We start from the raw sequence: 15,352 nt of genomic DNA on the forward strand, positions 1-15,352 counted from the left end.
CACAACAAATTGTGGCAAGTTCTTAAAGAGATGGGAGTACCAGACCATCTTATTTGTCGCTTGAGAAATCTATATGCGGATCAAGAAGCAACAGTGAGAACTGGACACGGAACCACTTATTGGTTCAAAATTGAGAAAGGAGTTTGGCAAGGCCGTATACTGTCACCCTGCCTATTTAACTTATATGCAGAGCACATCATGAGAAAGATGGGGCCAGTGAGAATTAAGATTGCTGGGAGAAATATCAACAACCTCAGATATGCAGATGATACCACTCTAATGGCAGAAAGTGAAGAGGAACTAAAGAGCCTCTTGATGCGGGTGAAGGAGGAGATTGCAAAAGTTGGCTTGAAACTCAACATGAAGAACACTAAGATCATGGCATCCGGTCCTCTCACTTCCTGTCAAATAGATGGGGAAGAAATGGAGGTAGTGACAGATTTTATTTTCCTGGGCTCCAAGATCACTGCAGATGGGGACTACAGCCAAGAAATTAAAAGACGCTTGCTCCCGGGGGGAAAGCTATGGCAAATCTAGACAGCATACTAAAAAGCAGAGACATCACCCTGCCAACAAAAGTGCGTATAGTCAAGGCTGTGGTTTTCCCAGTTGCAATGTATGGCTGTGAAAGTTGGACCATAAGGAAGGCTGAGCACTGAAGAATTGAGGCCTTTGAATTGTGGTGCTGGAGGAGACTCCTGCGAGTCCCTTGAACTGCAAGGCGATCAAACCGGTCAGTCCTAGAGGAGATCAATCCTGATTGCTCTTTAGAAGGCAGATACTGAAGATGAAACTCAAATACTTTGGTCACCTAATGAGAAGGAAGGACTCCCTGGAGAAGAGCCTAATGCTGGGAACAATAGATGGCAAAAGACGGGGACGGCAGAGGATGAGGTGGCTAGATGGAGCCACTGAAACAGTTGGTGGGAACTTCAGTGGACTCCGGGGGATGGTGGAGGACAAGAAGGCCTGGAGGAACGTTGTCCATGGAGTTGCGATGGGTCGGACATGACTGCGTGACTAACAACAACAACAATAACATATTGTTAGATCTTCCAGATACTCATATTAAAGATATTTTCCTTAGCATGGCCTTCAAAAACCTCCCATAGTTGCAAACTATGCATACATAGTTGCACACACACATTTTGTATTTTTGAAGTCGTATTAGGTAAGTTATGTTGCATAATTGCATAGTAATTTGACAAGCATTTGCTTCAGTTTCTGGATAATGCTAGCTTATTATGAAGTAGCTTTGTGCTAGTGCACATAGCCCATTTACTTCTGCTTTTCTCCTCCCTGCTTGCCCTCCAAACAATTCAGGAATAGTTTAACATGGGGGACCAGCTAGGGATTCTGGATTGTTTCTCTCTTTACAAACCTGGTTGTAAAGAAAACATTATTGGTTTGTTAGTTGTCACACTGGGGGAAAAGAACAAAATATGAGCAAACTGGTTATATGCACTAGTATGCACCTAATTTGCTATAAGCCAGAATTCTAGTTTCACATTGTGAGCTAAAGGAACCAATAAGAATCTTGAAAGGTTGCTGCTGGCGGTGCTAAATGTTTGCCATACCAGTAAGGTAGTGCTGCAGGAGCTGCTGGGACTTCCCAAACAATTTCAGCTGTTTTTTTTTTTTAAATAATAACATTAACCATGGGGGTTATTTTTTAGCATTCATTTGGGAAGGTGGTGGTAGCTGAACAGCTGCGAATTGTGTATTTTCATTGCAAGCTGTTGCAGTTGGAGAATTATTCTTTCTCTTTATATCCAACAAAAGCAGTTTGGTTCTTGAGCACCTAGATCAAGGTCATTTAGAACATCAGTTCCTCAGCAGATTTTTTTTCTGCTGACCATAGTGTAACAGTTCATTTCAATGAAAGGCATCTGCAGGCTTATTTATACATTATCATATTCTCAGTTTCAGTTATCTCCATTACCAAACTTTCAAGGTGGATTTTTTTTTGGTATTTGTATTTGGTGATTATAAATTTCTTTGACAGAGAGTCAAGTATTTAGAGTAGGAATAGGAATCCAGCCAACATAGCCAATTGTGAGGGCTAATGGGATTTGTGGTCCTACAGATTTTTTGACCTACAGTACAAGTTGCTCATCCTTTATCTAAAATATGATGAAAGCAACTTAATTGTCAGCAGTGAAATGTTTGCGTATCAACACAAATGGGGCCTATACTATAATAGTGCAGGGGTAAGCACTCCTTATTTATTCCTTTATTTATTTCATTCCCTCTCTGTGGTGCTCCATAACCTGAAGGTTCTCTGGGTAGCTTACAAAACATTTAGAGTACAATTCTGTGCATATTCAGACAAAAATCCTGCAAGCCTGGCATTCCCTGAGCAACTTGAATAGCTGGGGCATGCTGGGATTGCAGGATGCCAGAAGGAGTCATTGCAGGGGGAACATCCAAAACAATTTTTTTAAATTTTCCAAATGGTGATTTTTGAGCTCATAGTTATGTCAGTTTGATAACTTCAGGATATGTACATGAAACGGATATGTTGATGTTTGATATCACTGTTTAGCTAATCCAAATTCATCTATATAATTGCAGGATAATGGTATAGTCCTTTGATCATATTTTGTTCTTTTTGGAAATGAAATAAGCTAATTGATGGGTTAAATCGAACTTAATGTATATCCTTCTGTTTCTGCATTCCACTGTAGTATTTTGCTTTCTTGTATGCATTGCAGTCAGTTGGCATGCTTTTTCTGAAATAAGATGCCAAACATATTTATTTATGTGAGCCGTCCTGAGGCCATAAGTGATGGGATAGCATACAAAAACTCTAAACAAACAAACAAACAAACAAACAAACACTGAAGCATGAAGCAGTGTACATTGGCCTGATAGGAACTGAAGCACTTTTCTGCTCTCATTGCTACTGCAGCATCTGCAGTTGTGTTTCCTGCCTGTAAACAAATGCGATCTGTTAGGAGAATGGGAAATTGTTTATTTACAGGATGCTTGCTATATAAACGGAAGGAAAAGTTCTTTTACAGGCATCAGCTCATTGTGTTTAGGCTGTATTGCGGGTTAAATTGATTTTAGAATAGTTCAGGGAAATTAACTGCAAAAAAATATGTGCATCTATTTTGGGTCCTTAACTCTCTGTATTAATGAGTCTAGTCAAAGCATGTGGATCTTCTAACTGAAGCACTGCTCGTAAATGGTGGAGAATGTTCTGTAAAATTGCTCCTTACTTTGTGTGAGAGAATTCTCAGTTTTTCAGAAGAATCTTAATTTCAGTTTAGCTTTAGTTTCAACACATATACCCCAGTGTCTGATGTGTGTGTGTAGGGTAGATGGGAGCACCTGTGGGTCTAAGAAGACCATTTTACTCTTTCAGTGATGGTTAACTGCTTTCATAGCCCATTTGTGCAGCAAAGAGTCATACTATAAGCTTCAATTCATATTTTCATCTTTCTCCTGCCAGTTTGAGAGTCAACTGGTAAGAGTCTTTGATAATTTCATTTTTAATTAAAATACTTATTTGTATTCATTTAGTCATGACCTATTTAATGGCAGGTGTTCTTATTCACCTTCATTTCCCAACTTTTCTAATAAGGATGTCATGAAATACTGATCTCAGACTTTAGTATCATCAAAATATATACTGCACAAAGACAATTGATTACCTTGGTTTAAAAAGGCTCTTCTTTGATTCAGATTGTTGGAAGTTAACTAAAATAGCCCCTATTATTTCAGTCATCTTTATTACATATACAGTTTTCAGATATTTAATATACATTTAGTATGTATTTAATAGAACAATCTTGTGCATATTAGACAGAGCCTAGGTGTCTGTAAGATTTTGGGGAGACCCAGGTACGAGGTTAGGAAAGTTCTCCAACCTCATCATGCCTGGGAGTCTGAACAAGGAGCACCCTCCATCTCTCACAACTGGCACAGAAAACTGTGTTGTCTGCATAACGACCTCAAGAGATAGATATTCTTGGGAGAGGGGAGGGTGAAGTATATTGACAGTGCCTCAGCCCCCTTCCCTTGTGCTCTGAGGTGTGACACTTAGATGGCCAATTTGACCCGTGTAAGCATTTTGCAAGGTGGGACAAACATGGAGGAGACTCACATCTATGTTCCTTCCACTCTCCATAGAATGCCCATAATTCTTAAAGTTTGGAGGGCTATGGGCATCCAGATTGGATTGTGCACTAAGATTCATTGCTTCATTAAATCAATTTTTAAAAGTTCATATTATTATGGCAGTTTTTAAAAGGGAAGATCATATTTTCTTATTACATATCTTCTAGTTTAACAGCCTTACTTAGCAAGTCTTTCTCTGTGTGTATAGAGTCAGAATCCTCAAATGTGATCATAGCCTTTTATACCCAAAGGGCAAGGTAAAGCTTTATGCTTGTTAAAATCTAATTCGGCAGCTTGCCTTTTTCATACAACTTGTAAATGTCCTAGCACGGTAGCTTTATGAGGCAGAATTGCCAAATCTCATAATGTTAAACAATTATTACATTTCAGGCATGATAGTTAAGGAACCAGTAGGCATTTTTTGATATATTGAGAGTTGTGCATTTTGATAAATTGCTGATAATGCAAGAAAACTAATGCGACACAAAGTGAAAGAAACGCCAGTATATTGAAACTGCTTTCTTTATTTTTTCAAACTGCTAATCAAGCTGCTTAAATAGTATGAAACTCCTCACCCAAGTATTAGTATTTGTTAGGAAAGAACTTAATATTAGTTGTGAAAGAAATAGGTGTCATAGTCAACTTGGGGTTTTGGTTTTTTGTTTTGGTTCCTTACTTGAATGCCCTTGAATTCTAAATCCAGCATCACAAATTGTTCTATAACTCTGACATACTGCCCAAGTTAAGTAGTATTTCATGCTTTCTACACATAAGATCTGATTATTACCATCTGGTCATCACAATTTCTATGCAGTACTGTAGAGAATTCTCTGCTAATTCAAGTCTAAATTTCAGCATTCAGTTCTGGATATACAAGGTTTAAAGCTGAGTGTTATTGTCTGTACCTACAGGAGCTGTTCAGCAATATCATGAAACAGAGCGATTAAGGCCTAATTCTATGTACAACTAATATGAGTCTTGCTGCAGTTCTGTGCCCACGATAGTCTAGACAGCTGTATAATAATTTAGAGTCTCCACTCCATTCTTAGAAACTTGCACCAGGATTGAAGATAAGACTCTGAACCTGGAGTGCCATCCTCCTGCCCTTGCAGATTTGCAATGGCTGTAGCTCTGAGGCTTTAAGAATAACCTTGGAAATGGGCTTTTGGGGGTGGGAGAGAGTAAATGGGCACTGGCAGCATGTGCAGTATCTTAGTGGCAGCTTATCCCCCTTTCACTGTGAAGTACTTCACTTAGGAAATCTGGAAAAATTGTCCATTTTCACAAAGTCACGAGGTAATGTGAAACAACGGAATATGCCTGCTGTGTTGGTTGCTGGTATTGCCTTGTTGCTTCATGCAGGAATTGGGATAGATATATAAAAAAGCTCGGTATGGGCATCCTGTTAAGGTGCCCCAAATGTCCAAACTTAGATTTGTGTGACCTCCTGAGGCACTTGCAGTAAAACTATGAGAAATTGGGCAGAACATTGTGCTCACATGCCAAAGCAGGACTAAAAATAAGACAATTTTCACTCTTGCTGAGAGTGTATGTATAGGGACACTAGGAGGAAAGCTAGGTAGATGAAGAAGGAAGGAGATGCATATACAGTAAAGGTAGAAAGAGCTGAAGTTGGCTGTGGGCATAAGTTGCTGTGAAGGGTCAGGTCATTTAGGAAATGGGTGGAAGGGTGGCCTCTGACTAGTGAACTTTCTAGGATAAGAGATAGATGACAGACACGCCAATTTTGAAACACATACCATTCTTAGAAAGAAGGAGTAATAAACCTGATGAGGGCTACATTCCATTTCAGAGAAGCTCTTCAAGATCGCTTTCTAGAATTTATTTATTTATTTATTTATTTATTTATTAATTAATTAAAACATTTTTATGCCGCCCCATTCGCCGAAGCCTCGGGGCGGCTTACAACAATAAATTAAAACATCATAAACATCATGGGATGTTTATGGGACTGAAACAAAGGCAGCTGGGCCAAAGGCAAAAAAGATAGGCCCCAACAAGACACCCCCTGCAGCATATTTTCATTTAAAGGGTTTACTGCCATAACTTAGTGTTAAATTTCAGTGTTTTAGACTGCAGAAAAAAAATCGCAAACCTGGAAAACAATCAAATGGTTGGTTGTTGAGGGAAAGGGGTTAGGGCCAGGAAAATTTATTCATTTATTTAAAACATTTCTATGCCACCCCCATTGCAACAAAGCCTCGGGGCGGCTCACAAATAAAAAAATAGCTGTAGGATTGTTGTAAGGGTAGCATCAAGGTAAAGTGTGAGTATACAGAGTTATGAGCAGGTCAGTTTCCTCATTTCCTGCTTTTCAGGAAACCTTAAGAAGTATAAGGGTTTTTTTAATTGAAATGTAACTGGGTGCAGTACAATAGCAATTAGAGTAGCAATCTCTGAGTTTTTGGAGAAGATTCTACCCTCTACCTATTTACAGAATAGCTTAGCTGAAACTTCCCCTCCCTTTCAGCAAAGCTTCTGGCTCTTCCCTAAGGATGGCTCCTTAGGATGCTACCTGTGACATGCTAACATTTTCAGAGGGGCATAGGTTTATTTGGCCCAGCCCTGAGATCTTACAGCTAGGAGTCCAAAGGTTGAGCCCCCTACCCCCACCCTTTGCAGTTGGTGTGGCAAGAAAAAAGTATGTCTCAGAGGGGGAAAAGGTCAGGCTGAGACTGAGGAGTGGAAGAGTCAGTGACCTGGGACACACCCTGATATCTGTCAGTGTCTCAGGCCCCTACCTTTCACTGTTCCCATGCTTTATCTGAATAGCCATAAACAATCATTTATATAAAAATTAGTGTATCACTGCTGTCAAACCTTGTTCAGGCCATAGGATGCACATAAATCTCAAAGGCTTATGTGTATTGAGGGCAGCAGCTTCACCCTAAGTTGAAGGTTTGCTAGTGATTATTGCTTAAATGAAAAATAAGATTCCAAACCCTCCTGATAATTAACCACCAAGGATCCAGACAGTTGAAGTTGTAAGGTCTAAATGCAAACGCTAGCATTAATATCCCAGGTGTCTGCCTTTGTGAGGGCGGGGCAGGGGGAAGCTTGGGACTAGCTAGTCCCAGTGTCTGACTTGACAGTTGATTGGACATTAGTCTGGTGGGATGGTAATAGGAATTGTTGCTTTGCTTCAAATCTGCCTTTGAAAAAATGTAGTGACACAAAAATTTTGGAAATATACCTTTAGTATTATTTTGGATCATTATAGCCAAGAGTGCTAAATAAAAGTGGTTTTGCATGTCAAGAGAAATGTAGACATTTCATAGAAAAATCTCTTCCCCCATTTTTGGATTAGAACGTTAAAATATATTTAACATTCCCCGGTCCCAGGTTACAAACAAGTTGCATTCCTGAGAAAATGGAAAATTGTCCTTAAGTTGAATTTGTATGTAAATTGGATTGAATCACATACAGTCAGCCCTTCACATTCACAGGGATTAGGGCCGCAGGACCCCATGAAAGTAGGAAAAACTGAATATCTGTATTTTCCCCATGCAAGCTTACCATTTCCTCTTCTTTGCAAGTAAATAACAGAGAGATTTCCCTCTCTGGATCAGTGAGACAGGAGGGCATGCTTTAGAGGTTTCCCTTTCTATCCTTTCACTTCTCTCTTTGTGGTGATGGTCACTTCCTCTCTACAAGATGACGATTTTCCACATTTTTTTTGAATTAAAAAGCTTTATAGCAATTTTGTTCATAACTATGTGTTGTTCATAACTAGGGAATTTGTAACTCAGGGACTGGTGGGATTCTCTTGCTGCTACTTTTTCAGCAACCTTTTATTTGTAATTTCTGAGGTTATACTGGGCTTTAGACTTGTTTCCAAACAAATGATATCCAGTGAAGCAGATAAACTAATGTCATGGTCTAGTCCTTCATCTGGTGTTTGCTAATTATTAGATTGCATTTGGCAGTTGGTAGTTTTGTCTGGAGAGGCATTGAAGTGTAGATTATAGAGCAGCTGTATATTTCTCAGCTAAGTCTTATGAGCAATCAATTTATACCATTCTATATTTAGCTAGATAATCTTGGATCTGGATTACATGCTAATACAATTTGACATGTAGTGAATGTGTGCTAATACTGTGCAATATAACTCTGGAGCATTTATTTCATTTTCATTTTCTGTCAGTCTGAAAAATAATTTTATTATAAAAGTAACTTATTATGATAACTCTATTTTAATTGAGATATAATAGAAAGGGAGGAAAAGTCAGGGAGGAAACAGTTATATGCCTCTTTGACATTGTATATGGAGCATAGGATAGTTCAGACTCCTAGCTCTGAGGTCGGAGACTGTGCTATGACCTCAGAGCTGGGAATCAAAGTTCGATCTCTCTCCTGCAACTGCTCATAGCTGGCATGGAAAGAACTGTGCTAATTGCTTGGGAAAGTGGATTGAGAATGCAGCTTTCAAAAAGGGCACAAGGGAGTGTTTTAGGTGAGGAGAAGAGACTGGGGGTGCCAGGATATGACAATATGAACTTCAGGATAACCTGAAGTTTCTCCATACTCTTTAGCTACCCTTCCAAAACACCTCTGCTAGATTGCTACAAACATCTATGTTAGAAAAATGCAGAGCAGAAGGAGCCGGGAGGTGACCATTTGGGCAGCTGGGCGGGAGTTGGGTATTCCTTGTCTGTTTTTAGCTGTTTTAAATGTTAGATTTTTTTCTGATTTTACTCCCGAGGATGGTGGAGGGCAGGAAGGCCTGGAGGAATGCTGTCCATGGGGTCGCGATGGGTCGGACATGACTTCGCGACTAACAACAACAACAACATTGTACTTTTATCATCCATTTTTGTGGATTGTGCAAACTTCTCAGAGATCTTTGGCTGTGGGGTGGTATTGAAATGAAAAATCAATCAATCCTTCTACTCTGCACTGGATCAGTATTACCTTCTGAGTGTGAAGATTTCTGCTCCTCTCAATAAGATTGCACTATAAGGTGGAGAATCTGGGTAGTATTCAGCTCTGCCAGTTTTCAGTGTAGGAAATCAGGTATGATGATACCAAGTTCCACGTTTCACCATTGGCTGGCAGCTGCCAATGGATGAATTTGATTATATATTACAGGGCAGAGAAGAGAAATAAATGCATTATTGCTAATAAAATTGCAGCCTCACACTTTCTTGGTTTGCCAGGTATGAAAGGAATTGGTATGCGAATCATTTGCACTGATGCATCCACACTTGCTCATGTACACACCCCAGTGAAAAACAGTAGGAATGGGAGAGAGCCTTGGGCATTAGATAACGATGTTTTCCTTGTTAAATAGGCTCATCTTTAATATTCAGCAAACTTCTACTATATGATAATTTACAATAGGAAACACTATATTTCAGTGGTGAAGCAAATAGTTTGCATTTGATAGGTCCCAGGTTCAGTTCCTGGCATCTCCAGTCTGGAAACGGAAGAGATGTAGTATCATCTATGCTGCTAGTAAGTGTGGGCACATCTAAATTAGATGAGCTAATTATCTGATTTTATGAGGTGGCTCCTATGTAGCTCAGAACACTGAGTATCACTCTTCTAGGTTCTGCCGTAGCTGGGTAAGGTGTCCTTGCACAGATGGAAACAATGACATGAAACTTCTTAAGCCTAATTTGGGCTTGAGTAAATGCTTGGCCATTGCATCCACTAGGTTGAGGTGCTTAGAGTTGCAGCATACTGTAGCTGCCCTTGCAGCTACTCATATGAAAGGATGCATCATATAGGGACACTATTTCTATGAATGCTTTTCCATTAAATGTGTGTACATGTTTTGAACAAAACTATTATTGCAACTCCCTGTTCTGGCCATGAAGTTGTCTGCCCCAGGACTAGCAGCCAAATCTCTGACATGAAACTCTAGCCAGGTTGGTTGTGTTGCACCAGGTGCAACTCCTTTTGTTTTTAATAGAACATAGTGCTTCTTGTTTTCTTTGTGGATCCCATGAACTCTAAAATTAGCAATGGGAACAAAAGCAAATTTCCAGTGGATACACAAATACATAGAAACATGTGGGAGATGATTAGTGTAACCTATTCAAAAAGATTGTTTTAGAGTAATTAGAACTTATTAAGAAATGGACTGTTGATGCCTCAACCAATTAACAGGGCAGTAGGCCTGGAGGAATGTTGTCCATGGGGTCGCGTTGGGTTGGACACAACTTCGTGACTAACAACAGCATGCATACAGTCTTGAAGCATAAAGCTATGTGGACTCATTGTCATTCAGCAGAGATTTATAATTTATTGAAAGTAAGTTCAATACTTTTATTTTTTGTTTTTGTTAGAGTGGTTAACCTGCCAAATCTTCTGAGGATTATGCACAACTTCTTTTGATGTTAAAGAAGGTACTTTCATAGTATGAAAGAGAAGAGCTATATCTTTTGGTTCAGGTAGCTAGAACTTATCTACTTGAATTTTGTGTTTAACAAAACTGTAATTTGAAGATTCATGATTCACAACAAAACATTCTTTTTGAAGCATTGCAACATCATTTTTATAGTTTCCCATCCTTCCTTTTTCACTTGAAGAAATAGACATAAATGAACCCAGAAGCAAAGAAAATGATAGAATCAAAATTTATGAGTTTTTGTCATCTTTAACAGCTGACTATTAAGTCCCTCTTCATAATTACCTGTTAAGATTATAGTGTAATCTTATTTAAATTTGATTTATTATTTGAGCCATCTGTTCATAAAATAGATTCATTTTTATTGAACCATGTTCTATAATTCTTTTTCAATTGCAATACTTATAAAGGCTCAACTAGTTAGTCCTACTTTTATAAAAAGCATATACTTTTAGAAACATTGTACTTGAACATTATCTGCCAATTAATGTAATAATAAAGTTACTGATACAAAATTCAGAATAAATCTATTTTTCAAGGCATTGTACTTGTGCCTACCACATATTTGATTGATATTTTAATAAGCATTATGTATAGGGAGATTTGGAAATAACACTTGAAAAATTATTGACTCATTTCTTGCAAGATTGCAGGGTTCTGAGTGCTTTCTGTTCTGTCATCATGATCTGACCTCCAGAAAATTACATTCTTTAGTTTGATTATAATTAGCCTCAATAAATTAGAGGGAATGCAGTATTTTCCAAGCTTCTCACTAGTTGTAGAACTGAGCTTGCTCATCTTTCTATACAAACTCAGACCTCTGTTCTCCACCTCTACATAAATTGGGGCAATGGAATGCCAACTCAGTTAGTGTGTATAGGTATCTAGAAAAATCACTTCCCACTTTTCAGTCAAGTGTTCTTTAAGGCAGCTTAAAATAGTGTGCAATAACACACCCCAAACCAACACAATTCATAAATGTTTAATCAGTTTCTTTCCCTTCAGTTCTGCAGTCCCAGTGCAACTAGCAGTTGGTGCCAAATGTCCTTTCTGATGGGGAAAGCCTATGCTCTTTTGAAGCTACTACTCCTTTGTGCCATGGATGGGCAAGGTTCATTTTCCCTTTATTATGATATTTTTCAAGTGCAAATTGTTCCAGTGGCCTTCAAACCTCTGGCCAATGGAGTGTGTTTCCTTTTAGTTTTCTAGTACTAGGACAACCCAAACAGTGTTTCAACTTACTTTGCTATGCTCTGGAAATTGCAAATGATGTGTGATCCAGTTTAATTCTAGCTATACATATGCTGTGGGGATCAATGGACTAATCTTTTTTTTTATTATCTTTCTATACTTTCCAATTCTCTGGGCAGTTGATGGTGATGGTGATTTCATTTTTATACTGCTGCATAGACAAAGCAGGATTACTTGGTTACCACAACTAGAAAATAACAGTATTGTGGCATACTGAAATAGAAGTTAATTGTCTATACCTGTCTGTAATTTCGAATGTGTGTTGTGTTGTATCAGAAATACATCCTAATGTAGTTCTTGTGTGTGTTTTTTTTGTTGTATAAATGCTTTTCTTGTGGGCTAGTTCTAGTCTGATGTTGATAATCTTCTGTGCTCATTTAAGATTATAGTCTTGACATGTTGGATATAATGTATACTGATTGTCTTCATTCTTTTAATGTACAGGTACATGGAATAAAAAGTGAACCAATACCCAATTTTTTCTTGGTCTGAAGTTATGAAATGTAGACCCAGAACTGAATTCTGCCTAACTAGCCTCTGCAAAGGCAATCTGAAATAGCTACATACATACACTGTAGCTATTATCCTTCATTTTATAAAAAAATGGAAATGTTAGACCAACAGCACTATTAAAAAAGATAAGGGTACCCATTCCCTTACCATTATTTGGATATGAGTGATCAGAAGTCTTCACAGGAAGAAAAGCACAAATCTAGTAGAGCTTCCTCAAAATTCAAGGAATCAACAAGAATTATGCAGTCTGATGACTACTTTGCCAGAAAATTCAAGGCTTTAAATGGTAATATGGTCCCTCCTGCTTCTCTAAGTGGAACCAACAAAGGTGAAAATAGTAACCCAGCCAATGGAACTCCAGCTATGCCTAAAATGGGAGTACGAGCCAGAGTATCTGAATGGCCACCCAAAAAAGATTATGTTAAGGAAGTAAGCAAAACTACATGGGAAAGTAGACCTCAGACCAGTTATGAGAGTGCTGGGTCAGTAAATGGTGATCAGAATGAAGGGCAGCAAAAAGAGCATCTTGACTTGGAGTTTGCTGAGGCCAAATATCCATTGGGAGACATATTTATCCATTCTCCTCACAGGGGTCTTCACCCTATAAGACAAAGAAGTAACAGCGATGTTACAATCAGCGACATTGACACAGAGGATGTCCTGGACCAGAATGCTGTTAACCCAAATACAGGAGCAGCTCTTCATAGGGAATATGGAAGTACTTCATCAATTGACAGACAGGGTTTGTCTGGTGAGAATTTTTTTGCAATGCTTCGAGGCTACAGAGTGGAGAACTTTGAACAAAAAACACACGTACCATTTGGATTTACTGAATTTTTCCACTGTGACCGCACAATTTCTCCAAGTCTCCATGCTGCTGCACAGATTTCTAGAGGAGAATTTGTCAGAATTTCTGGATTGGACTACATGGATAGTGCCCTGCTTTTTGGTAGAGATCGGGACAAATCCTTCAAATGGCGGCTGAAGTCAGAATCTGTAGAAACATCTCTCTTCAGAAAATTGAGAACTGTTAAAAGTGAACATGAAACTCTGAAATTCTCATGTGAAGTAGAGGATAGTAGACTCGATAAAAATGTTCACCCTTGGAATTGTCAAAAGTGTTTTGCACATTATGATGTACAGAGCATTCTATTTAACATAAATGAAGCAATGGCTACCAGAATTAATGTGGGGAAAAGAAAGAATATAACTACAGGGGCTTCTGCTGCATCACAAAGTCCAATGGTAGCTGGTCAGATTGGAAGCTGTGAATCTCCTTTGGGAAGTAAAGAGGATCTCAATTCAAAAGAGAATCTAGATGCTGATGAAGGTGATGGGAAAAGCAATGATCTAGTGCTCAGTTGCCCTTATTTCAGGAACGAAATTGGTGGGGAAGGTGACAGGCGGATTGCACTTTCTAGAGCAAACTCAGCATCTTTTTCCTCAGGAGATAGCTGCTCCTTTGAATCCTCACTAAGTTCACATTGCACAAATGCAGGTGTTTCTGTATTGGAAGTACCCAGAGAGAATCAACCAATTCACAGGGAAAAAGTAAAACGTTATATCATCGAGCACATTGATCTTGGTGCATATTACTATAGAAAGTTCTTCTATGGAAAAGGTAAGCTATTTTCCTCTGGAACTTTTCATTCCTGAAGGTTTAAAAATACTGAGCTTTTAAATAGCTTTATGAGAAGTATAAATATCTCATGAGAAAAATAGGGTTTTTTTTTTTAAACAAGAACATTAAAGAACATAATTGTTGTGGCTCTTCTGCAAATATAATGAAAGACAAGATCTACCATATTTTACCGTGTATTAGATGCTACTTTTTCTTAAAAACATTTACTTAAAAATGAAGATGCATCTTATACACAGGGGGGCTGCAGGTGTGCTGAGGGGGAGACTGGTGCGTGCAGAGGGGGCGGTGAGCATGGGAGGGTGGTGGCAGAGGTGGAAGGCGGTGTGCGGGCGGTGGGTGGTGAAGTGGTGCGCGCGGGCAGGGGTGGCTGCGCACGCGGGTGGGGGGGCGGCATGCCCGCGCACGGCAGCAGCTTGTTCGCTGGAGATGGATATGAAAAGTAAGGGGCATCCTATACATGGGGGTGTCTTATAGATGGAAAAATACAGTACTTAACTGTTTAGTATGGATATTCAACTGTTGAGATTATCTGTGTTGTTTTCAGTGGCATATTCTTAAGTGTTTATTATTGACATTATTGAAACATCTTCAGGATTTCTCTCCCAAACCAAATATGAGAGATAAATGTAATCATACGAGTTGTTAAACTGCCCAATGGATTGTGTAAGAATGTTTAATATTGATAATATTATCCAATAATATCAAAGTGCTGTTAGTACTTACAAGGTTAATGAAATATGTTTGAATCACGAGCCTTTTCACTCTTGGTATGGAGAATAGCACACACATTGGAGAGACTGTTGTACAAAAGCAGAATATCTCTAACATTTAAGTAATGTTATATATGTGTGATGATATGATATTATCTGCTCTTAATTGTTGATGAGGGGAGGAAACGGAAAAAGAGGTTACCTCCATCATAGTCAAAGCTGGGATAGTGTAAAAACTTTGAAATGTTCTTAGTAATGTCCTCTAATTTAAAAAGTATTAAATATACTTGTCCTAAATTGAAGTCACAAGTATACAGAAGATTAAACAGTGCTCCTGATAAGTTTTTCAACTATTACAACAATTACAATTTTACAACTTCATTTGAGAGTTGCAGTAACACAAACAGTAGAATGTGGAGCTGGAATGTCAGCTTTTTTAGGCAGCCCTGTGGCCTTTTAGGTCTTTGTTTTAGTAGCCTGCAGCCACATAGAACATCTGGTTAACTAGCAAACCCTGAACTTCTGATCCTGTCCCATCTGACATGAGCCTCTGCCTGAGTGCAATTTAATTTAAACCAATGAGTGGCAGGAATATTGTTCATCTGCGTGTTGCTTATATGGAAAATCCCTGCCTGTCCAAGAATCGCTAGGGAAGATGCAGTCCTAGTGTACAGTGGCTTTTTGTGATTTAAGCCCCACCCCAGTAAATATAAATATATAATTAGGCTGTTAATATTG

The 15,352-nt window shown here is 38.7% G+C and overlaps 1 protein-coding gene across 8 annotated transcripts in view; it reads left to right on the forward strand.

The window, feature by feature from the left end:
- SIPA1L2 (signal induced proliferation associated 1 like 2) overlaps positions 1-15,352 on the forward strand; it is a 106,435-nt gene that overhangs the window by 13,696 nt on the left and 77,387 nt on the right. For 7 of the 8 annotated variants that reach the window (XM_044420345.1, XM_044420387.1, XM_044420329.1 and 4 more), the window contains exon 2: positions 12,194-13,883. In XM_044420345.1, coding sequence (XP_044276280.1) covers positions 12,422-13,883 — 1,462 coding nt within the window. In that variant the 5' untranslated portion in view covers positions 12,194-12,421. Of the gene's footprint in view, positions 1-925; positions 13,884-15,352 lie in introns of those variants that run through there. The other variant, XM_044420337.1, reaches the window with a different exon arrangement.

The sequence above is a fragment of the Varanus komodoensis genome, unplaced genomic scaffold (genome assembly GCF_004798865.1).
Source record: "Varanus komodoensis strain SLA01 unplaced genomic scaffold, ASM479886v1 scaffold1, whole genome shotgun sequence".
Lineage (NCBI taxonomy): Eukaryota > Metazoa > Chordata > Lepidosauria > Squamata > Varanidae > Varanus > Varanus komodoensis.